General features: G+C 66.9%; 1 protein-coding gene across 1 annotated transcript in view; it reads right to left on the bottom strand.

Moving 5' to 3' along the window:
- Nucleotides 1-1,807: 1,807 nt before the first annotated feature.
- Nucleotides 1,808-23,447, bottom strand: part of SHANK3 (SH3 and multiple ankyrin repeat domains 3) — a 43,828-nt gene continuing 22,188 nt past the window's right edge. Inside the window, exons 17-22 of the mRNA XM_054570477.1 lie at nt 23,336-23,416; nt 19,402-19,425; nt 16,176-16,306; nt 15,631-15,715; nt 9,501-11,733; nt 1,808-2,435 (exon numbers count right to left, since the gene is read on the bottom strand). Of these exons, the coding sequence (XP_054426452.1) occupies nt 1,844-2,435; nt 9,501-11,733; nt 15,631-15,715; nt 16,176-16,306; nt 19,402-19,425; nt 23,336-23,416 (3,146 nt within the window). The 3' untranslated portion in view covers nt 1,808-1,843. The remainder of the gene's footprint in view (nt 2,436-9,500; nt 11,734-15,630; nt 15,716-16,175; nt 16,307-19,401; nt 19,426-23,335; nt 23,417-23,447) is intronic.

The following is a 23,447-nucleotide window of genomic DNA, read 5'->3' as shown; positions in this document are numbered from 1 at the left end:
TAATAATATAAGAAACATAGATCTCTGTGGGGTGTATCACAACGTCAGGGTCAGGAGGCCTCAGGACCGGAGCAGGGGACTCCCCGGGGCGGGACTCCATACAAAAGGAGGGGTGAAGCGGTACTGACCCTGTAAAGTTAAAAACCCAAATTGAACGGAACCAAAAACCCACAGGTGAGTGTGAGACTGAGCGTGGATGTGGCGGCCTGTCACGGCGGCGGCTGCGCAGCGGCGCCGGGCTCTCAGTGATGGGTGCCGGGCGGGACTCGGCCCAGGGGCGGCGCCGGCGGCCGGGCAGGGCGGGCGGGCGGGCGGGCACAGGCCGGCGTGCCAGGGCCCTGGGCTGTGAAAACGTGTGTTTTCTGGTTTTTTTAATTTTTATTAAAAAAAGCTAGAAATATAAACAGAAACTTGTGAGTGACGTGGATGGAGCTTAGTCCAGACTCCAAACCCTTGGTTTAAAAACGTCCCAGGGCCCCCCACCCCACAGGTCATTGCTGAGTGTGAGGGGTCACAGTATGGGGGCCTGGGGCGCCCTCTGGGGTCTTGGCGGTGGCCCGACTCTCCAGGGCCTCTCTAGGGTCCCCCCCGAAGCCTGATGGGGGACGGGCACTGCCCCCCTGGGCCCTTGGGGGCCTCCCGAGCAGCAGGGCTTCCCCAGGGCAGGGCGAGGCTGCGGAAGGGCAGGTGGGACGGGCAGCAGCCCGGGGCGGGAGGGCCTCTGACTTTCTCGGGAAGGGAGGCAGGGCGCCCTCTCACGCACGCGCCCTGTGCACAAGCCCGCAGCCCTCGCACGGGCCCGGAGAGGCTGCGGGACCGCCCTCCCCACAGGCACGCACAGGGCTCCGATGCACTCAGTCGCACCCAGAGCTTCACACGCTCGCACGTGTGCGCGCACACAGCGGGTGTGGGAGACTTTGGGGTCTGAGGCAGAGGCTTCTCTGCTGTAGTTGCCCAACAGCGTGGGGAGGCGGCTTCGCCCCCTTCGGAGGGACCCTGTGAAGGAGAGGGGGGGGAGGGGCAGGTGCCAGGCCCTGCCCCCACCCCCAGGGTGATGGTCTCCCGGGCCACCGGACCTCGCTAGTGCCCACAGGCCTGGCTGCCTGCCGCCCCTCCTCCACGCAGCACCTGAAGGGTCGTGGGGCACCTATAGCTCAGCGAGGGGAGAAGGCCGAGGCAGGGCCCCAGGGCGGCTACTAGGACCCTGGCCAACCCCAGACCAGCTGGAGCGTCCCCGCCCCACGTGGGGTGGCAGTGAGGGGCCGGGGATGGAAGACTGGGCAGCCACAGGGGAACCAGTGGGGGGCTGGGGGGCGGGACAGGGAACTATTAAGGACAGAGATATTTGTTCCTTTTCTCGTTCCAAATATAGAGTGGATTAAAATATGCAAAACAAGGGGGCTCCTTGGCCCCCAACGGAGAACCCCAATGTCTCCCCCCCTCCCCCCAGTCACCAAGGTGTGTCCTGACCGCGCATGCTGGACTAGGTCCCCACTCTGGACAGTAGTCTCCGGGAGCTGGGCGGGAGCTGGTCAGGCCGGAGCACCCCACCCCCGACCCCTCCGCTCCAGCCTCCCGGCCTGCGCCCTTCCTGACGGTGTGCGGGGGTGGGGCTCGCCCGCCGGCCGGGGGGAGCTAAGCAATGTACAGGGCGAGTCTCCGAGCAACAGCGAACAGGACGATTCATGCAACATTCCTGGCCCGCGCGCCGTGGTTGGGGGCAGGCCGAGCCCGCGGCCCGGGGCGGGGCGGGGCGGGGGCGGGGGCGGGGCGGGGGCGGGGGCGGGGAGGTTGGGGGGCCCTGCCCGCAGGGCGCGGCCGGGTCGCGCGTCAAGGTGGGGCGTCAGCTGCCGTCCAGCTGCCTGAGCGCGCGCTCGATGTTCATGCGGTGGCCCACGCGCGTGACGCCTAGCTCCACGAAGTCGTCCTTGGTGAGGGCCGGCAGGTGCGCGCCCTCGATCTCGTGGTCCTCGAAGCGGTCGCGGTGCTCGCCCAGGTGGATGCTCTCCAGCCAGTCGCCCACGTCGAACTTGCTCCAGAGCTGTAGCGGCTTTTGCTGGAAGGGCCGGCGAGGGCCGGGGGCCCCGGGGCCGGGGCCGGGGGTCGGCGAGGGCAGCGGCGACGGCGAGGGCGAGCGGCTGCGCGCGCTCACGCTGCGCACCACAAAACGCACCTCCTTCGGCTCGTGGGGAATGGAGAGGCTGGACGACTTGAGGATGGTGGGAGGCGTGAGGCCGAAGGGCCGCCCCGCGCCCCCCGCGCCCGCTCCCAGCCCCTCCACCCGCTCCAGCGACGCGGGCTTCACTGGGCTCGGGGCGCGCCGCGCCACGGGGTACCGGCCGCCCGGCCGCACCTGGTAGGAGGCCCCGCCGCCCGGGCCCCCAGGGCTGCGCTGCGCTGAGATGGAGCTCAGCTCACCGAGGCTGCTGAAGAGCCTGCGGAGGGAGAGGGGTCAAGGCCAGGTGAGGGGCGTCAGGCAGGGTGGGGAGGGGCGCAGGGGAGCGGGGCCAGTGGCCAGGAGGGTGCTGGGGGGGGGGGCTGGGGCCAGCGTGTAGCCTTAGGGCCAGAGGGGGAGAGAGGGTGGGGTCCCGCGGTTACTCCCGCCGTTCTCTGGCCCGCCGGTGAGGACCTGGGCCTTGGCGGTGTGCGGGGGGACAACCGCGAGACCGCGTGGAATGAGGAGGACGGAAACCAGCAGCGCCCTCCACTCCAGCGGGCTCCGCGGCCGCCAGCCGCAGAGTGAAGCGCCTCTCCAGGCGCAGGGCCGACAGCCCATCCCTGACCCCCAGGCCCTGGGGGACCAGACTCCGCGGAGCCCTGTCGGGCCCCACCCACAGCTCTGCTCTCAGGAGACCCGGAGAAACCCGGGCGGCTCGGGGGCGCCTGCGCGGTGACCAAGGCTGCGGCACAGCACGGAGCAAGCCCACGGCATTCGGCAGCCACGCGACGGCAGCACGTGCAGGGTCTGAGGCAGCGCCACGCCCACACGTGCCGCACACATGCAGCAGCAGCAGCAGCAGCAGGAGTGGCGGGGCCCGCTCACGATGGGGACGCAGCACGTGTGTGCGGGCATGCACAGGCACACGGCACACGGCACACACACACATCCACAGATGGTGCCCACTTCTCAGCGTCACCTGGCAGGACACTCCAGTCCCTCGCCAGCGTGGCCATGGCGGGGGGCCTGCCCTGGGGGCTCCTCCAGAGAAAGCCCCTCGCACCCCCCCACCCCCCAGGGTGGCCAGGGAAGCCTCGGGAGGCCCCGTGGCGCCAGAGCCCCGTGAAGCCGAGCAGAGCAGAGACCCGGTGGCCGGGTGCACGCGTGGACGGAGGCATGGGATGAGCATGCTCACTTACACAGCCGGCGCTCAGGGCCACCGCGCAGCTAGACAGAGCAGCCACATGCAGATGGGCAGGAGAGAGCAACGAGAGAGAGTGTTAGCGGCACGGCCCACGGTCGCGGCCACAGTGCTGCAGCCGGGGCAGGGACCCCTGGCCGGACGCCCCGGGAGGGAAGAACCCGGGTGCGCGGGCCCCAGTGTGGCGTGTGGGACCAAATCTGCAGCTGCGGGGGGAGGGGGGGGCAGGGGCGCAGCCGGACTGGGGCAGCCCCGGGGGCTCCGGGTTTGTCTGAGCGACCTGCTGTCTGCCCGCGAGGTGCAGGCCCCAGAGCCCTGCTCGCAGGCTATGCTTGGGGCGCCGTGCGTGCGGCAGGCGCACGGCCAGCACCTGGCTCCTGGTGGCACTCGGTGTCCCCTTATCCTTGCTGCTGCCTGATGGGCCTCTCCCGCTTGGGCTGGGCTGGGGACGCCCCCCGGGCCTGCGACCCGCCTCTGCGCCATCCCACCTGGCGCCCACCCCACACGGCACGGGGGCGCCCTCAGCACCCTTGCTCCCCTGGCAGCAGGTTTTGCCTTTTTAGCTCCCGCCTGTGCAGGGCGCCTCTCCCTGGACACCTGGCTCGGTTCCTCCCACAAGACCTGTTTCCTTCACCCTCTTCTGAGCCTCTCCTCCGCAGCCCCTGTCCCCACGGTCTTCTCCCAACTGCTCAGGCCCCAGCGGAGCTTCTTCAAGAGGCCAGACCCTGCCCCCGACCCCGGTGCAGAGCAGCTCCAGGGTCACTTGCAATGGCCCAGGGACCAGACACCACCCAGAAGCCTCTGCCCCATCGCACCTGGTCTCCACGGAGCCGTGAGTGGCAGCGGCAGGGAGGGGCCCGAGTGGCACTGCAAGGGCCCGGGGGTGCCGCGCGGGAGTGGCGACCGAGGAGGGGCAGTGCTGTGGCAACGCTGAGCGCGAGGTCTGTGGGCTCAGGCCAGACCCTCACACAGCAGCCCCGGCCTGGGACCTGCCGTAGGGGAACCCTGCTTGGCTCCGCCCCAAAGACCCCGTTTCAGGGGAGCCCTTTGAGGTGCACCCAGAGTCTGAGGTGTGACCGAAGCGCACTGAGGAGTTGGCGGGGCGGAGGGAACGGGGTGGGGCTGGGCCTCGCGGTGGGCAGGCTCGGCCTGAGCCCAGAGCTGCTGTGGGCTCCAGGAGGCCTGCCTGGGCAGCGCTAGGCCCTCCTGCCTGACAGGTGAGCACCCAGGGAGACTCCCCCTTGGAGGGGCGCTAGTGCTGAGGGACAGAGCTGGAGGCCAGGCCAGGCTGGAGGGCAAGGAGAGGGCCAGCCACACTCCTGAGGCCGCCGGAAGCGCCCGGGTCAGCAGGAGCCTAGAGGGGCCGGAGAAGCGCCTGGGGCACAGCAGGGCCTGGCCGCGGGCACCAAGGCCCAGGTCTCTGCCCCTCCTTCCCTTCCGCTTGGGGACAGGCGACAACTACATCGTCCCCAGGGCAGGGTCCCAGCCGTGCCTGCACACCGGCCGCCATCCATCACGCCCTCGGCTGTGTGACAGTCCCCTGGCCAGGCCGCAGCATGTGCAGCCCCGTCACAGCGCCTGCCGGCCTCCCACCCCTAGCACACGGCACCATCACCCCTGACCTTGGGGGCCCTCCTCCAGGTGGCTCATCGGGGCCCCTGGCCCGGCGTCTCTTCCACCAACATCTGAACCCAGACTGTCCCGCTCCCTCGGCCACAGAGGCACATCCTTGCCCCGCTGCCAGGCTGCCGGCAGGACCCCCTTGCTGGCCTGCCCACGGTTCCCCTTCAAGGTGGTGCCCTTCCCTCTGCCTCCCTCCTGACAGGGTTCCCAGGCTGCCCCTCAGCTGGCCCTGCCCGACCTGTTTGCCACGGCCTATGTGACCAAGAATGCCACCGGGGCGGCACCCCGTCTCTCCGGGGCTCCACACGGGGTCTCCCAGGGTGTCTGGGTCTCTGGGTCTCCCAAAAAGTTCTTCCCTCTTGGTCCTTCCCGTACCAGGGGCTGGGGGGCCCCCATCAGCATCCCGCATCCTCAGCTCACGGCTGACGGCCGCCAGCTCCTGGCAGGAAGCCCGCCCTCCTCCGCGCCCCAGCCACCGCGGGCCTGGGGCTTTCAGCGTCTCCCCCAGGACCCTCCCCTCACTGCCTCACTGCTCTGCTGAGCTCCCGGAACCTGCCACTCGGCCAAGAACACAGACACACTGAAAAAGTGCCATCAAACAAAAACAACGTGACACAGCTCCCAGGCTGCACTGCTGGTCACGGGTCTGGCCACGGGCTCAGCTCGCCCGGGCCAGGCAGGTGGAGGCTTGGGGCCCCCGTCTGCTGGGAGCCCCATTTTGGGAGACGACCCTGAACGGGCACGGACTATACATGGGCTCGCAAGCCGCACACCCTCTGGCCACAGCGCCCGCGCCCGCTGGGGCTGCCACCTCGACGTGCTGCCAACGTGCCGGCACCCTCCTCTGCAGCCCTGCTTGCTGCCCTGGGGACACTCTTGCACGTGTCCCTAGCCTCATGTGACCTGCAAGGACAGCCTGGCCCCAGTGCCCCCAGGCGGCCAGCACACAGCGGTGTCAGCCCAGGTTTCAGAAGGGCCGCCCCTCAGGCACCAGCAGGCAGACCTCCAGACTCCGCAGACACACGAGGGGACAGGGCGCTGCGCCACCAGGACCCTGCGGGACGCTAGCGAGCGACCTGCTGAGGAAGCCAGCAGCTGGGACACCTCTGCACGTAGCACACAGGCGCCGAGAAGTGCTGCAGGTGGGAGGGCCCCACAGCTACGACAGGGAGCCCCAGCCGAACTGGGGGCGCCGTGGGGCTCGGGGACTCTGGGGAGCCCACCCCATTTGCGGGATCAGATGAGACCACAGAGCCCGGAAGACGAATGGAGTCAGAGCCGGGGCCGCGGAGACAGTGCGGGGCTCTGGGCAGACACAAGCGCAGTCCCCGGGGCTAGACCGAGAGCTGGGAGCCCAGGCAGGTGGACGACCTGGGGTCAACGTCCCCCGAAGTCGCAGGCCCTGGACCTTCCAGAGGCGGCCCCGGCTGGTGCATCCTCCACCGTCACCCGGGAAACCAAGAGCACCCCAAGCAGAAGAGCCGGTCGTTTGCACAAGGTACTGAGCTCCAAGCCCACGGCACGCGGGGCGACGTAACTCGCCCAGAAAGGCCTCGGGCCACAGAATGCCTTGTGGCTCCAGAACACCAGGCCTTGGACTCAGCCCCCAGTGGGGAGGTGGGCAGAGAGGGTGCATCCGGCAGGTGAGGAGAGAGCTGGGCCTGGGACACGGGGGCACCGAGGACAAGGACAGGGCGGTGGCCCTGGGGCCTCCGCCAGGGACCGTCCTACGAAGACAGTAGCCTCCCCTGAACACCAGAGCCTCCCGTACTTTGGACGTTTCTCTAAAAGGCAGCAGCATTGACGCCCCGTCAGCGGATGAAAAACGATTGCCCGGCTCTAGCCACCACCGGCCGCCGAGCCAGAGCAGCGCTGACGGGGCCCGGACCCAGAGAGGGTGGCCCGGCGTGGTCCCCGCACCCTGCTCAGGGAGCGGCAGGTCTCTGGCTCCGCGGGCGGGAAGGGAGCACAAGGCAGAGGGAGGGGGAACGTGGAGGGAAGGCCGGGCCGGGGGGTTTCAGGGGCCTGGCCGATGGCGGGTGCTACGTGGGCTGCGCACGCGCGTTTCAGAACATGTGTGCCCAGGCCACATGCTCAGAGAAGTGTCACCAACAGAACGAACGCGCGCACTTCTGCGTGAGAGGATGGTGCCCAAACCCTGACTCCGTCTCCAAGAGGGTTTTGGGGACAGAGGCCCCAGACGGGGGTCAGAGGGTGGACAGAAAGCAAGGCTCGGGGCCAAGCACAAGCCGCCCCATCTGGCGGGGTGGGTCCCTTTAGAACGTCCGCTGCCTAGGCTGGAAGGGGCAGGGGAGCTGCGAGGATGAAACGAGGCGGCGTGACCGCCTCTCGGGTCCCGTCCAGCCCCCGTGTCCCCACGAGGACCTGAGTCGAGCTGGCTGAGCGCTGGGTGCTGACGCTAGCAAAGACGCGAGAGCCCGCCCGGCCGCAGCCCTGGGCTCTGTGCTTCCGGCTGCGCTGCCTGTTGTCCCACCTCACGGCGGAGGGACTGACGTGCAAGGAACAGGGTTTAAGGGGCTTGTCCAAGACCGCAGAGCTCAGGCGCGACCTGCTGAGGGCGCATCCAGGGCCACCTGCCGCCCACAGATGTCGGGCAATGACGGGAGCTGCACCTGGGCCTCTGAGAACAGCACCTGGAGAATCCCCCGCCCTCCCTCTTCCGAGCATGTTCACTAGGTGGGAGGACCCTGTGCCCAGGCTCCCAGGACAGCGCAGGACTCGGGCCTGGCCGACGACAGCCCTGTGTCCCCGACCTCAGAGACGGGCTCAGCAGGGAGCCACGTGAGGCCAGCCAGAAGGTGGAATTCTGCAGGGACTGCTGAGCGCAAGAGGCTCACCTTCCAACGGGAACAGAACAGACAGGATGGGAAGACAGGGCCCTGCCAACCCCACGTCCAAGAAAGACACAAGCAGTGTCCCGGCCCAACCCAGAGCCAGGGGACAAGAGCGCCCGCCACCGCCAGCGAGTTCAGAGCAGGGGTGTCAGAGGCCAGCTGACCGACCCCCGTCCACCCCTGTGACGGCCCCCACTGTCCCGCAGCGAATGGTAAGATCTGGGCTCAAGAACCAGGAAGTAGGCACGATGTGTCTGTCCTTCTGTGGGATCTGACCTGGGCCACCGCCCTAGAGCTCAAATCACAAAAGACAGTACTTGAACTTGGCTTCGTTCTTTCATCTGTTGAGCAAATGTTTATTGAGGGTCTGCGCGGTACCAAGCGCTGTGCTACCTACTTCGAGTGGCTTTAACTCTCATCGGGACCAAAGGACGCAGGAGGAGGAGGAGCAGAGAAGACGGGCAGGGGGAGCTGGCCAGGGAGGCCCGCCCTCCCAAGTCTGGGCCTGCAGGGGCCGAGGGCCCGGCTGCCATCCCAGCGGGGCACCCGCCACGCTCGCTGCGCCCATGCTAAGGGCACTTTCGACACCGCCCTGCTGGGGAGGGCCTCTCGCAGCCCACCGAGTGCTGGAAGAGGGAGAAGGAGCAGGGGGCACCCCACTCCTGGACCACCCTCGGGCCCAAGCCCCCACTTATCTTTTGAACCCGAACTGGAAGAAGGCAGATCAGACAAGCCCTCGCAAGCAAGACCTGACCCTCACCGCTTCAAGACCTCTGCCTTCCAAGGGGACGGGAAGGGGACGGGAAGGGGCCCGAGGCGGGCGGGGCGCCTAAGGGCTGGTGGGGGGTGGGGGCAGCTCTGCCTCAGACCAGTCCCTGTGGAGCCATAGGCGCCCCTGGAGAACGGGCCCCCCGGGGCTGGAGCAGCCCCTGCCCCCGCTTCCAGGGCAGTGTGGCCCCTTCCATCCGGCCTTGGGAGGAGGCGGGGGGGCAGCGGGACAGCCGCGCAGGCTGGGGGAGGTGTGGAGGAGACGCCAGGGCAGAGGGAGGGCGCAGAGGGACGGTGGGGCTTACGTCTAAGGACGGGTTCTCAACGCGCCTTCAAGATCACACACGGGGTCCGTGTCTAAGGGACTCAGAGGCCGTGCTCAGAGACGGCGACGTGTCTGGGGCAGAAGACAGAGAGGTGGTGCGGGTCCCCAAAGGCAAGGGCCACGAGGCAAGAGGCAGCTACAGGAAGGTGGCGCCAGCCACAAGGCAGCGACGTGCACACCAGAGGGTGGGGGGCCCAGGGCCCCAGGGAAGCCAAACAGCCAGGCAGGGGGCTCCAGGGCGGGCCGCAGAGGACCGCGCCGGGAGGGGCAGCTGTGCAGGAAACCCCAGGTGGGAGCCCTCGGGCGGCTGCGGAGGGCCTCCCGCCCGCCCCAGGCCTCTGATGGGTGTCGGCTCCCACTCTCAGCACCAACAGGGCGGAGAGAGCAGCAGCCTGACGTTTCGGATCCCTGAGAGAGCCTTCCGCCTCAGGCAAATCGAGGCCGGAAGGAGGACGGGAAGGCAGACGGGGCGGGACAGGCAGGGGTGGGGCGGAGGGCACCGTGACGGACCGGAGGGAGGCGGGAGGCCCGTGGACGTGGGACAGGACCCTCCCCAACTGCCCTGCTCACCGAGCTGCCGCGATGGGCGACTTCTTGGAAGGGTCCAGCAGGCCACCCAGGCCGCCGACCGGTTCCTCCCCCAGGGAGCGCGTGTCTTTGTTCAGCTGCTGCAGGCGGGAGCTGAGCTCACTGATCACAGTTGGTTTGTCGTCTTCGGGGCCGGGGAGCCCCCGGCTCTCCACGGGGTCCCCCCACAGCTTGGACCTTCTCTGGAAGAGGTAGCGAGGGCGAGCAGGCCCGGCAGAGGCGGCGTGGTGCTGCTGGGCCATGAGCTCACTGTCCGAGGACTGCTTCAGCAGAGGGTCCCTGAAGGTCACCGGCCCCTTCCCCAGCGGGGACTTGAGCTTGGGCTTGGGAGGCACTGGTGGCTTCTCGAGTAGAAAAGTGTGTCCATCAGCGAAGGAGGTGTGGGTGTCGGTGAGCTCCCCGCTCTCGGAACTCAGGGTGGACATGCTGGACACGGTGGAGATGGTGCTCGTGGTCTCCAGGTGGGGGTCGCTGGAGCTGCGGGTGTCCGCCTCCTCCACTCCCGAGTCGGCGGCGGACTCGGGGGCCGGGGGCAGCTCGCTGCTGGGCTTCCCTGAGGCCGGGCCTGGCGCCGAGGTGGGCGAGGGACCCGGGCCAGGCAGCGGGGTGGCCAGAAGCAGCCCGTTGGCAAACTCCTCGGGTGGGGGCACCAGCCCGATGCGCGCCAGCTCCTCCCTGGTCTCCTCGTCGCTGGAGGACAGCTGCGCGGGCGGCAGGGTCACTGCGAAGACCAGCTCCGGCTCCTCCTCCGAGCTGCCCTGGCCCACCCCCGGGTCCTTCGGGGTGCTGCCGGGGGGCGGGGCCCGGGGGCTGGGCAGCGGCTCCGCCACCACTGCGGACTGCGCGGGCGCGGGGGCCAGCTCCGGGGTGCCCGGGCGTTCCTCTTCCGCCCCCAGCCTGCTGGGCTCCTGCCCATTGCTGGTGGCGTGGACAACAATGAGGCCTGCTGGCCGCTGCTGGGACGTGTCCAGGACACTGAGGATCATGGACTTCTTGTCCTCGGGCGACTTCCGCTCCTCCCGGGGGGCTTTCTCGGGCTCCCTACGGGCAGGCACGGGCACCCAGGCTGGGCTCCGTGGCGAGAAGGCTGGGGAGGCCAGGGCCCCGCGCTCGGATTCACGGGCCTGAACGTCCACAAACAGGGGCCCAGCGCGGTCGGCGTCGGGGCTGTGCACAGGCGTGGGGGACCGGGAAGGCGTCTGGGAGGCCAGGGCCCGCTCCCGGGCAGCCAGGGCGAGGGCCAGGGGTGAGCTGGGGTCCAGGGGTTTGCCGGTGAGTGGGTGGATGAAGGTGGAGCCGGAAGGCCCAAGGCTCGGGCCGCTGACCAATGGCTTCAGAGCAGAGACAGGGGAGGGCAGCAGCAGGTCGCGGCCAGTGGTGGCGCCAGCCCCCAGAAGACGCTCGTCGATGGAGCGGGAGGGCTGCAGGGAGGGCAGGTCCGCGCTGGGGGGGCTGCCCTCGATGGCGCCCACCGACAGGAACACGGTGGAGCGGCGCCGCTCTTCCAGCCGCCGGTCCTTGGCCGGGGCCGGGCCGCCGAACGCGAGCCCGGGGCTGTCCCCGGGGCCGTAGTCGAGGCCGCTTGGCCGAGGCCCGCGGTGCGTCGGGGAGGGCTCGCGGGCGAAGCTGCCGGCTCCCGGGCCGGGGCTGCCCACAGCGAGGGCCGCACGCTCCTGGGCATCCTCTACCTGCAGCTGCTTCACCAGGGGGCTCTTGCGGCGCTGAGGCTTGGACGGCGCGAAGAGGCTGGCGCTGAACGCGCCCAGGTTGGCGTAGGGGCTGTCGGGGCCCGGCGGCCTCGGCCGGCGCTTGGCGCGCTCCGGCGGCGTGGCCGCTGGCGGGGGCCGGGCAGCGTCGCCGACGTCGGGCGCCGAGTCCTGCAGGATGATCATGGAGCGCGCGCGCTTCTGCCGCTCGGGGTAGGGCAGCGGCCCCAGGGGCGCGCCGGACTCGTACAGGCCCGCGCCCCCCGCGCCCAGACGCGCCTCCAGGCCGGGTTTAAAGCTGGAGCGCACCGTGTCGTAGGCCCGGCCCGGCGGGGGCGGCGGCGAGAAGGCGGGGGGCGGCCCGGAGTCGAAGTAATAGGGCGCGGGCGGGGGCGGCGGCGCGGTCTGCGGAGGCGGCGGGATGCCGCGGCCCTCGCGCGCGGTGTCCTGCATCGACGTGCTCCGCGGGAAGCGCCCCTCCAGGAGGGACGCCAGCTTCTCATCCTCCCCTGCGGACAGAGGGGCCCAGTGAGACGGCCGAGGCGCCTGCGCCTTCGAGGACGACCCTCTGGACCCTGGCGCCCACCCTCTGCAGAGGCTGCCGCCCAGCTGCACCCCAGGGCGCCCAGAGCCCCAGAGCCTCAAGGAGGCCTCCGGAGGTCGGCGGAAAGTGCCAGCCTGACTGGGCGACGGGACGGGCGGATGTGGCATCTGGGGCTGGAGAGCAGGGGTCCGAGCAAGGCCCAGAATCCGCACTGAGGCCGCTGTTGGCTCGGGCCTTCCTGAGAGGCGCGGGGAGAGGTTGCCAATTCAGGTGCAGGGTTGAGGGGCACCCCCAGAAGAGGCCCTGAGAAAGGACCCAAACCGGTCACATGACGCGGGGTCGAGACCTGTCCAAACCAGGGGCGCGGAGACGGCCCAGAGACACCCCAGGAGGGCAGGTGGAGCCCCCGGCCACGGCGGGTGCAGGTGCGGGGCCTCCCACATCTCAGACACCAGTCATGGAACAAGCAGGGTCATGGGCAGGCCCCGGGCAGCCAGAGGCGGGTGGCAGGTGGGCGGAAACAAGCGAGGCCCCCCAAGAGGAGCCAATATGCTGATTGATGCCAGCAGGGCGGCCGTGGAACCCAGCCCCTGGTGGGGAGGGAGCTGTGCATGGCTCATCCAGGGCCCGTGGGCACCCTGCTGGAGAGAGGCCGGCAGGCACTGCTATCCCCTGGTGACTGGCGTTCAGGGTGGCTGGTGCCGGTCGGCACAGAGAAGGAGGGAGGACGGCAATGGCACTGCAGGGGGCCCGCCTGGCGCCTGTCAGCCCTACTCCCTGCAGGACAAGCCGCAGGCACCGCAGGGTTGGCCGAAGCGGCCCCCACTCTGCCTGCCTCAGGCGCCAGCGGGGCGGGCACCCCCATCGCTGCCGCTGCCCGGAACCTGGCAGGGCCTCCTGTGGGCACATCGTAAACGCCTGGGCTGCAGGGGTGTCAGAAGGCCCAGCCCAAGCAGGTGGACGAACCGCTCCTCCATGCGCGCACACAGGTCTCGGTGGGGCGGGGAGCGGGATGTGCCTTGGGGACCGACACTGGCCTTGCTCTGGGCTTGGGGAGGCTCCCAAGGACTCTGCCTGAGGCAGCTTGCCCGCCCGCACGCCCCCCCACCCACCATGCTGGCCAGCACAGTGCTCTCGCCAGGCCGCCTGCACCTTGTTTGCCTCTCGTCCTGAAAAACAGCTCTGCGTCCCCGGCAGAGCTGTGGGGCTGTGCGCGCTACAGCCTCCTGAAGCCCACAGCACAGGACTGTCACCCAGGAGCAGCCCGGGGAGCAGCCGAGGTTGCTGTCGGTGTTTTTTAGATCTGCCGCCACCCCAGGGCTGGACACAGGGACACAGCAGAGGAACGCCCACGGGCCAGTGCATGAGGCGGAGCCATGCGGGGAAGCCAGACCTCCCAGAGGCTGCAGGGCGTCTGGCGGGCCGTGTTCTAACTTCGGGCGAACACAACTCACTTGCCTCGGGATGGAATGGGGAGTCTGTTCTGATGCCATCTGGGGTGGGCATCTGCCCAGTAGGAACAGCGAGCTTTCCCCAGCATTTGAGTGCCAGCCCCAAGACCATAAGACACTGGACCGACACCGCCTAACACCAGCAGAAGCCCTCGCGCCCTGAACTCAGCTGTGACTGCAGCCCACTGGGGGGCCTCTGAGGGGCCTTGCTGGCAGGCAGGTCCCAGTGGTGCCCACGTGTGTGGATCAGGACCCTGAGGTCCCGAGGATTAAATGAGGTGCCCAGGACCACACCCCCAGCACAGGCGGCAAGCAGAGCACCCCAGAGTCTGACAGCTCACGCGGCAGGCCAGGGCGAGGGGTTACAGACGGACCCCCCAGCGCACCCGTGGCCCAAGCGCAGGAGGGCCCAGGAGGGGTGAGGGGAGGAGCTGCCGTCCCCACGAAGCCTCAGGTCGGGATGGGCGGGTACTCAGGTCTGAACCTGTCCATCTTGAAACCGGGTGTGGTTGAGGGACAGGCCTTCTGGCCGAGGGAGGGCAGATGAAGGACAGAGTCTGGCAGACCCCAGTCAGCGGGGAGGTGGATACAGGTGTCCCCGGATGAAGGAGGAGGGGGCTGGGGCTGGTACCCAGGACCCCAGGCAATGAAGAGGGTCAGCTGCTGGGATGAGCAGTGGTCTCTGCTCTGCAGAAGGCACCACCTGACCAGAGGGTGGAGCTCAGGGGCAGGACACCAATGCTGTGGTCCAAGAGCGAGACCCTGAGGCCTGGCTGCGCGGGGCTGCAGGATGGTGAGGAGCCAGGCGCAAGGGGTCTGAGTAGGCAGCCCACCCCCAAGTTGTCAGGGAAGCAGAGAATGAGGAGGAAATCACAGAGGACACCCAAGGCTTAGGCCGGGGGGGGCGGGCGGCGGAGTGCCTCTGAGCGCCAAAGTGGCTGCAGCGTCACCTACCCTCTTCCTCACCTTCCCCCCTACAGAAATGACCCATAGCAGTCCCTGAAGGACCATGCCACACAAGTGGGATGGCCCTTATCAGCACCTCACCACACAGTCTCCTAGAAGCGCCCGCTCACTGTGCATGTCTCAGCTCAGGCCCCCACCCCAGCCTTCCAGACACCCAGGGATGGCTGATGCCCCCCAGCCGCGTCCACTGCGTGTCTCCCTTACACTCACCAGGTCACCGCCAGGCTGAGCTGTCTGCACACGTGTCACCGCCCCTACCTGAGCCCCCACACCTGGCCCAGGGTCAGCCCAGGGTGGGCACCGGTCATCAGAGGTCCTGGGGTAAATGAGGGATCGGGGTTTGGCAGCCGGTTGGCCGGATGGGTGAACAGAGGACAGGCGAGGCAGCTGCGAGAGCCACTGGGCCTCTCTGCCTCAGTCTCCCTGTCTGTGGCACAGAGTCACCAGCGCGGTGCCTGCCGCAGGGCCACTCTGAGTGCTGTTGGAAGCCAGGAGCGTGACCGGCTGTGGAGCGCCGAGTGGGTGTTCACTGGCTAACAGAAGGTGGGCGCGGTGGGGACAGATGGATGGCCACGTGGCCAGGTCTGGGGCGGATGCACGGACAGGCGAGCAGGAAAGGGCATCGGAGGCCTACTGGGGAAGCAGTGGGCGGGGCTTGTGAGGTGACCAAGCCCAGGGTCAAGAGGGCACAGCCAAGCACGGGGCCCTGACGACAGCACCTGGGGGCCGAGCTGCCAGGGAGGCGGGGCCGAGGCCGAGGACACGGCCTTGAGAAGGACCCACGCGGCTGTGGTGCAGGCGGGGGGCAGGGGGCCGGCAAGTGCTGCCCCAAAACCGAGAGACGCGCCTCCTGGATGAGGGGCAGGAAAACCAAGTGCTAATGGAGGTCAGAGAGGAAGGCTGGGGCCCGGTCCCCCAGGAAGCGTGCCCTGGCGGGAGCCCTTTGGAGCTTGCCTCCCCGAGGCTGAGGCTGGGGTGCAAGCGGGCACAGGAGACGCAGCACAGGGGACATGGCAGCAAAGGGCTGTGAAGGAGGGGAGGTTCCGAATGACAAGGGCGGGAGGCGGCGGGGGCCAGGTCACGGGAGGGCCGTTTCAGGGTCAGAAGTGCGGCGTGTACTCAGGCGCCCAGCACGGAAGACAGGAGACCCAGGGACGGGACGCGAGTGCCTACGGGAGGGACGGGAGGGGTGCCCGCTGGCCGGGGCGCTGTGGGCGGAGGGGGCACCGTGAGGGGCTCGAGGGTCTGCTCCGCGAAGTGTCTCTGGGTTTGCTGAAGGGCGCATCCCCGCACCCCACAGGAAGTGCACCAACTCAAGGTCCCTGGGCTGGGCCCCGGGAGAGGCCGGGATCAGGGGAAGCTGGAAGCCCCGGCGGGAGGCGGGGAGACAGGGCCCGTCAGCCGCGCCGCCACCCCGGCCGCGCGCAGCCCCCGCCCCGCCGTACCTACAGACTTGGTCCGTGGAGTCCCCTTCCGCAGGGAGCCCGGCAGCTTCTCTGGGCCTGCGAGGCCCTGGCGCTCAAACAACGACTGTGGGAGTCGGGGAGGGCACATGGAGGCTCCAGGGCGCTGGGCCCCCAGGTGTCCACCCGGCCCCCCCGCGCTCTTCCTGAGCCTGCGGTCGCATGCCCCATGCACCGCCTCCAACGTGCTGCTGCCCGGCGCCCGCGTCCTGAGGGGGGCCAGCAGCGGGGGCCGGGCACAGACGGCGCTGGGCGGGATCGGTGGCCCTGGGGGTGGCCCCGGCGAGGCGGGGCACAAAGGCACACCACGTGTGGTGGGAACAGGGCTGGCACAGAACCTGCCTAAGGCATCGAAAACCGCTCAGCATGTGGCCAGCTGCAGCCATTCTGGGGGCTGAGGTGGCCCCACATATCCCTGGGAGAGGCCGTGGGTCCCTCACAACCACCCCTGGAGAGGGGGGTCCAAAAGAGGGACCCCACCCCGGAAGTGCAGACGCCGAGCGCGGCCCAGCCACCTGCCCTCTTACGCTGATCTCCGCCGGCGTGATCCTCCGGCTGCTGGGCCGCTGCTTGACGGTGGCCGCTCTCGCGTCAGCATCCACGGCATCGGGCCTCAGTGCGGGCTCCGCGGCGGCGGCCAGGATCTCGTCCAGCTTCTCTGCACAGCCAAGCAGGGGCCATTTCAGCCATCAGGGCCACGGGCAGCCTCGCCATCCTGCCCTCCCCGGGGGCGAGGCCAAGGTCAGTCCACCCTCACGCTCCGAGCCACTGAGGCCCTGGAGCCCCTCGCCCCAGGGCATACCTCCAGGCCTGGGAGCGGGCCCTCACACACCAGCACCCGGGCCCCGCCCAGCCCGCCTCTCCGTCCTCAGGGAGGTTCCAGGCGACACTGGACACCCCCCTCCAGGGGAGGGCTGACTGGCCACTCGGCGGAGGTCCCGGACACCCTGCTCAGAGCCCAGGGTCTTCCCTTTTCCCGGTTCCCTTTCACGTCTGTCCTCAGCACAAGGTGCCGCCGTCCAGCCCCACGGCAGCAGGACAGACCTGGACGTGTGGTGCTCAGGAACCCACAAAAGATGTGAACCAATCAAGAATGAACAAACGGGGCACTTTCCGAAAACAGCTCACCGCCCCAAGCTGACCGGGGGGCCAAAGAGCCTTCCTTCAGGGCGGGAGGTACCAAGAAGAGAGTCAGGGGACCGTGGGGAAGAGGGGCAGGGGACCCGGGGGCCGGTGCCTGAACAAGGCCTGGGGCAAAGGCACCGCCGGGTGGCCGGTGGGTGGCGTTGGGCCCTGTTCTTCTCAAATCCGTCATCAAAGAAAAGCTTCGTCTCCGTTACGGCTGTCAGGTGATTTTTAAAGAGGTGCTTCGGTTATCAGTGTGACTTAGAGGTGTTGTTACACTGTCAGGTCAGGTTGGAGGACTGGGGTGGGTCCAGTCAGGCCAGCTCGTGGGGCGCAGCAGGGTGTTCCCGTGCTGACATGGGGCCCCTCGTTTAGGAGCCCCACCCACTCCACCTGCACTCAGCCTCGCGGTCCCCACACCCTCCGGACTCGGGGCTGCGCCGACCCTAGAGGCTGTGCGTCCGGAGGGCGTCTGTGCTTCGCCTCGACACCTGCCGCCGCACCTGCCGCCCGGCCGCTGCTCTGGCCCAGCCAGGGCTGCGCAGAGTAAATGCACTCCTGGGACGTCGGGAGCCCGGCGCAGGCCCGACCCGCCCCGCACACCGGCTGCCAGCTCTGTGACTTGAGTCCCTCGCCTGACCACAGAGCACACAAACGGCACCCGCTCCAGCACGGTGAGACCAGCCCCCGCCTAGCGGGCGCTGCCCCAGGGCCTGGCTCCGAGCACAGCGGCCAGAGCCTCCTGCCTGCAGGCTCTGCTCACGAGCAGCTCGCAGGCTTCCGGAGAAGGGAGCAAGGCTCCCGCCACCCCTGCAGGCCCCGGGCACCCAGTCAGGCCCGACCCAGTCCCACTCGCCGCCAGACACGCCCCGTGCGGACCAGTCCCCCAGGGCGCCAGAGGCCCGGGCGCAGACCGGGAGGCCCTTCCGGGGCGCCCTCGTTTCGCGATGAGAGGCGTTCCCGTGGGGCCGAGGTCGCTGTCACCACCCCAGCCCAGGGCAATTTCCAGAGCTACCAGAACTTCGCCGGAACCCTCGCCTCACCCCCGCACAGCCACACGAAGACACCGTCGCTGCCCTGGGTCTGCCCAAGAGGAACGGAAGCGCTGAGACATCGGTGGCTCAGATCATAGACCCAAGAAGTGAAAGGTCTGACGTAGCAGGCTGGCTGCCACGAAACCACAGAAAGGGAGGCCGGAGTGGAGAGGAAGGCTTCCGTGGGAATCGCGGGCACGCACTCACCTGCGCTGTGGCTTTAGAGGCTGCATATCCAGGTCCGGAACTCAGTCCGGGACCCAACGCCACACGCCCACGAAGGCAGCGGAGGTGCCCCCGGGCCACGGGCGAGGGGGCTGGGGCCAGAGCAGAATTCTCTTCCCAGGGGAAAGAATCGAGAACTCTGCGTACCACACACTGGGGAGGCTGACACCAATCCCCCAAGAAAATCAGAAATATGTTCTTCAGTAAACGTCTCAGATGCTTGAACCAGGAAAGGAAGCCCACAGGAAGCAGGGCCGGGCCGCTGGGACGGACGCCCGCACCAGCCTCGCACGCTCAGCTGTCCCAACGCGACGCGTGGTGCACGTGACCGTCTGCACGGGCGGGGCCTGCAGGGCCAAGAAGCCCCGACGCTTCCCCTGCATCTGGAGGGAGCGTGCGGCCCACAGCAGCCTGGGAGCCGCGCTGACGAGCCACGGACAGAGCCGGCGTGCTCCAGAAATAGCTTGTGTGTCAGCCTCAAAGGTGTGCACAAAACTGTCTCCAGAGGAGGCCTCACCTCTGGTTTTTTAATGCCCAAAAAACACCAGGGGAAGCGCCTCACGTGGACCGGGGGCGGGGGCAGTGCGGACGCAGAGGGCCAGACGGCAGGCGGCGCGGGAGGGCCCGGGCTGCAGGCGGGCAGGCGAGTGCGGGCACAGGGAGAGGCCAGGGGCCGTGAGGGGCCGCAGAGCCGTCCCTGGCTTCCGTCTGGCTGGGCTGCTGTTCACCGCGGCGGAGGAAGCCGGCCGAGGCCGGGCCCTGAGATCTGACCAGGTGCTGGGCCCCCAGGGAGGAGCCTCAGAGGGCGGGGCAGACAAGCCTGAAGCAGGGGCGAGGGGCGGGGAAGCCAGCAGCCGGCTCTCTCCCAGGGCCCAGACCCCTGCTCTGAGGGGACCGCCCGCAGGGGGCGTGACCCCCGAACAATCAGCACAGAAACAGAACCACACGCCCAGCACAAGGGGGCCCCTGGAGCAGACGGAAGAAAGCAACATGGGCCAAGTCAAGCACCAGACACGCCCGCCCCGACAGGCGCCACAGCCGGACCCTCCGAACCCCCCCTCCCTGGCTCCGGGGCTGCGTCCAGGGCTTTCCCAGCTCTGCCTCCCCTGGCCGCCCCAGCCCGGCCACGCCCCCGGGCCGGACTAGCCTGTCACGTCTCAGGTGGCCACAGGCTGGGTATTCCCCATCAGCCCCTCCCCGGGTCCTTCCAGCAGATCCCAGAGAGAAGGCCATCGGGAGGGGACAGCCCAGGCTGGACCAGGCCGAGACCACCCTGGCTCGACTTGGATGGAACCTCCTCACACACCAGCACTTCCCTGGGCGGGGGTCAGGCAAAGCTGGGGCCCTGGGGACACAGCAGGTGACTCACCCCCTTTCCTTCTCCGAATGGAGGCTTGGAATCAAGAAACAAAGCAGAGGGGGTGAGAGGCAGGCTTCCTCCCCGGCTCCCGGGCCCCTGTCCCACTCCCTTCGCCCCATCCCCCCTCCTCCACGCCAGGACCCCCGTCCCCGCGGCCCCAGACTCACCCTCCCTACCAGATGGGAGGAGTGAGCCTGCCCAACGTCCAGTCGGTGCACAGGTGGAAACTCGAGGTGGAAACCACCACAAGCAGAGAGACACACTTTTGTGTGCATGCACACACACATGCTCACAGTCCGCACACGCAATGCTCACACACTTGTGCACATCCACACACATCCATTCACACACGCATATATGATGCTCATACATGCCCACACACACACCCCAACTCAGATATGTTCACACGCTGGTGCAGTCCCCTTACATGATGCTCATACATGCTTGTGCACATCCACACACATGCACATGTGATGCTCATGTATGTGTGCACACGATTGCATGCACACCCACACACATCCACTCGCATCCATGCACACATGCATCTTCATGCACGTTCACACACATGCACACAGACATGTACACACGTGGAGATATCTACAATCAAGTTCTTTCAGAGAAAGGGCAAAAACCCTGTAAAAACTCCATTTGGAGGCCACCTATAGCTGCACTGGTCACCCCTGCACACCCTGCGCAGTGTTCTCTACAAAGGGCAGGTCAGCGGGTGCCAGTCAGCAGCCGAATGTGGGCACACCACCTGCTCCGGCCTCCTCATCACAAAGGGGACCCAGGAGCTCCAGGTTGATCACGGGAAAGTGAACGAGCAGGGGGGACTAGGACCACCAGAGCCCCCACTGGCCTGGGTCTCCACAGGCCTCTTCAGCCCAGCACGGCCTTGGTTCACGCTGAGCAGACAGGCACGTGGGGGCCGTGACGCGCCCCTGGCAGAAGGGCAGTGGGACTGTCCTCTCTCCTCCTCCCGCTCGTCTCAGGGAGGGTCCCGACGCCACCCCGTCCTCTCGGTCCTGTTTCTGCCAGTCACCTCCACCCCGCCGGACTCTGCTTCTCCCCCGACCCTCTGAGCAGCAAGCAGCCACCTGGGCATGAACCCCGACCCTTGCCACCTGCGTTTTCTGTCACCTCACATTTTCCTTTCTTCCCAGCTGAAAAGGTCACCTTCTCAACAGGCTACAGGACCCTGAAGGGTCCCCTCAGTTCTTGACAAGGTGACAGAACCGATGTTAATACTGGCAGCAAGCCGGCAAGTCTCATTCCATCTCTGCGGCACAAGTGCCGGGTCACGGGCTGAGCCCTTCAGCACGTGGGAAGGTCCAGTGCTGGCCTGGATTCCTCAACCCAGGCATTTCTGGAGATCGGCCACTAGGCTGGCTTCCCAGGACAGCCACTGCTAGGGCAGGAATGGGGTCTCCACCCAGTGCAGCAACGTGAAGAGCCCGTGACCCCTCACTCAGCAGTGCAGACAGAGGCTCCTTGCTAAGCCACCCCTTCGTCATCCTTCCTTCCTTCATTTCCTTCCCCAAACTGCCCAAGAAAAGCAGGCGCAGGTGATGCTGACCCGAGGTTGCAAGAGTGAGCCCTCGGGAGGTGAGGGGCACGTAGCAGCAGAGGGTGCCCAGGACCAGAGCAGAGAGGAAGGAAGCCCTGCAATCCTCTGGCTTTTTCAGTCAGAAGCAGACCCAAGAGCCCCTGGGTCCCCGGATTACAGATCTCGGGCTGCAGAATGGGCAGGGTCCCTTCTGAACATGCAGCTGAGCCTGGCTCCTAACAGCCCCTGGAAGGAGGCTCCTGGAACCGGTCCCCTGGACCCTTGGTATGGCGTGTGGCCAGACCCAGCTGCCTAGGGTATTGGTTTATTGATCAGTTTGAATCCTCACTCAGTGTCATGGATCCGCTCCCCGTGACTAGCCTTGGACCCTTGTGACCCTGGGACCAAAAGTCTGCTAGCTTCTCTGCCTCCTCTTGAAGGAGCAGGTTTGGCTAGGTATAGAACTTTAGGTGGAAAAGCACTTTCACAGGAGACTGTGACATTACTGTTCCATTGTCCTCTAGCAGTTACTATTGCGGCTGGGAAGTCGGCTGTCAGTCTGCCCGTCCGTCCTGAACCAGCCGACTTCTTCCCGGGCAGTCCGTCTACGGTGTCATGATGTTTCACTACAAGTCTAGATGTAGATTTACTTGGTATTTCCTTGATTGGAACTTAATAGTTCTTCAAACTGGAGTCTCCTCTCCTTTTCCAATTTTGGAAAATTATCAGCCATTTATTCTTCAAATGCCGCCTCTTCCCCAACCTTGTTACTCATCCCCCCAGGCCTTTCTCACGTGCCCTCCACGTCTCCTCTCTGACCTTTGGTAGCTGGCATCTCCCTGTCTCCTGTGCTGCAGTCTGGGCGCCCTCCTCAGATTACCTTCTAATGCACTGTTTTCTTCTTCAGCTGCGTTTGCGGGGCAACCCTGTCATGCGGCAGCAGAGGGAATCCTGTTCATCCCACAGATTTTTTAATCTCAGTGGCTACACTTTTTGTTTCATAACAGTTCTTTAGAAATCCTTTTAAAATCTGCTTTTCTCTTTCTTTTTTCTTTTTTCCTTTTGGTACTGCCCTGCTCTCTCACTATGAATTCTGTTATTTCTCTTAAATGTTGTATTTTAGCAACTTATTTTGACTCACTCATACTCTTCTATGATTTTCAATTCTTTTGATGCTACTTCCAGTTCTTGGCCTTGGATGTAGCTCCCTCACTTCTCACAGGCCCAGCACCACATCCCCTGGCCGTGTGGAGCCACCCGAGGACCCCCACCCCTTGCCCTGGGAATCTACATCCTGTCTCGAGGGCTCACTGGCTGTGGATCAGCTTCCTCTCACTCTCTTGGCTTCTTTCTTCATTTTTGAGACTCGGGGAATTCCTGTTCCTTCGTTTTGAGCTGGCTATGTGATTTTATATTTTTATTTTCTTCACAATATTGATGGAGAAAATGCTGACCATGTCGGCTCAGTTGATCTGGATGGATGTCCTTCACACTGAACTGACCTGCAGTCAAGGGCACCTGCTTGGACGGGCCTTGGCCTGGGAAAGAACCAAGCCTGGAGCCAGCTCCGGGTCAGGCCTGGGTCAGCTCCCAGCGTGGGCCCAGGGTCAGTGTTCCTATTGTGCCTGAAGCCAGAGCCAAGCCTGGGGCTAGGACTGCGCGTGGACGGTAGAGGAACGGAGCACACTCACAGCCACGCGTACAGGGGCACACGCACGATGAAGACGCTGACAGTCACAAACGCCCGGACACGGCTATGTGTAACTGGACACGCCTATGATGAAGCTCCTAACAGTACACATCTCGAGACACGCCCCGTGAGGCCACCGAGTCCCCTGGGATCGTGCCCAGAACATGCCCATCGAAGCCCCGACGCACTGCAGCCCACGAGGGCCTGGGCTGTCACTGTGCCAGCGAGGTCAGCCGCTCGCTGCCATTGCCCTGCCTCACTGGTGAACGAGCAGGTGCTGAGAGGGTCAGATAAATGCAGAAGCCACATGGCCGGTGCCTAGAAGAGCTGGGAGCAGAGCCCGGGGCCCCAGACGGCTGCCCTTTGCTCACCTGGACGAAACGAAGAGGTCACGCCGGACGGGAGGGCCACAGACAGCACGTGCACACGCATGCAGACACACCGGCGGGCCGGGCCCCGCTCCCGCCACCGTCCTGGCTGTCCCACCGTCCGCCTCCAGCCCTGGCAGCCAGCCCCTCACCGCATCCGCACGCCGTCCCCCTCCTCGCTGCCCCCCAAGTCCGGCACCCAACCATTTACCTTTGACCTGTTCATACATCCGTCTGTCCGTCCGTCCCGCCCTCTGCCGCTGCCTGGCTTTGGCCCCAGCTCGCTCTGCCTGGCCTCCCACCCTGGGCTGCCCACCGCCTCTCACCCCCGCCGCTCACCAAGTTCCTCAAGCTCAGCCGTCATGGACTTGGAGCGCAGGGTCAGGGTGGTGCTGGGGGCCCTCTTGGGGGGCGGCGGGGCTGCAAAGAAGAGGGAGGCCTTGGACCTCCT

Source organism: Pteronotus mesoamericanus, unplaced genomic scaffold (genome assembly GCF_021234165.1).
Source record: "Pteronotus mesoamericanus isolate MK-2021 breed Mesoamerican mustached bat unplaced genomic scaffold, CSHL_Meso_final contig_204, whole genome shotgun sequence".
NCBI lineage: Eukaryota > Metazoa > Chordata > Mammalia > Chiroptera > Mormoopidae > Pteronotus > Pteronotus mesoamericanus.
The sequence above is the reverse complement of the archived record's forward strand: the minus strand, read 5'-3'. Positions and strand labels throughout refer to the sequence as shown.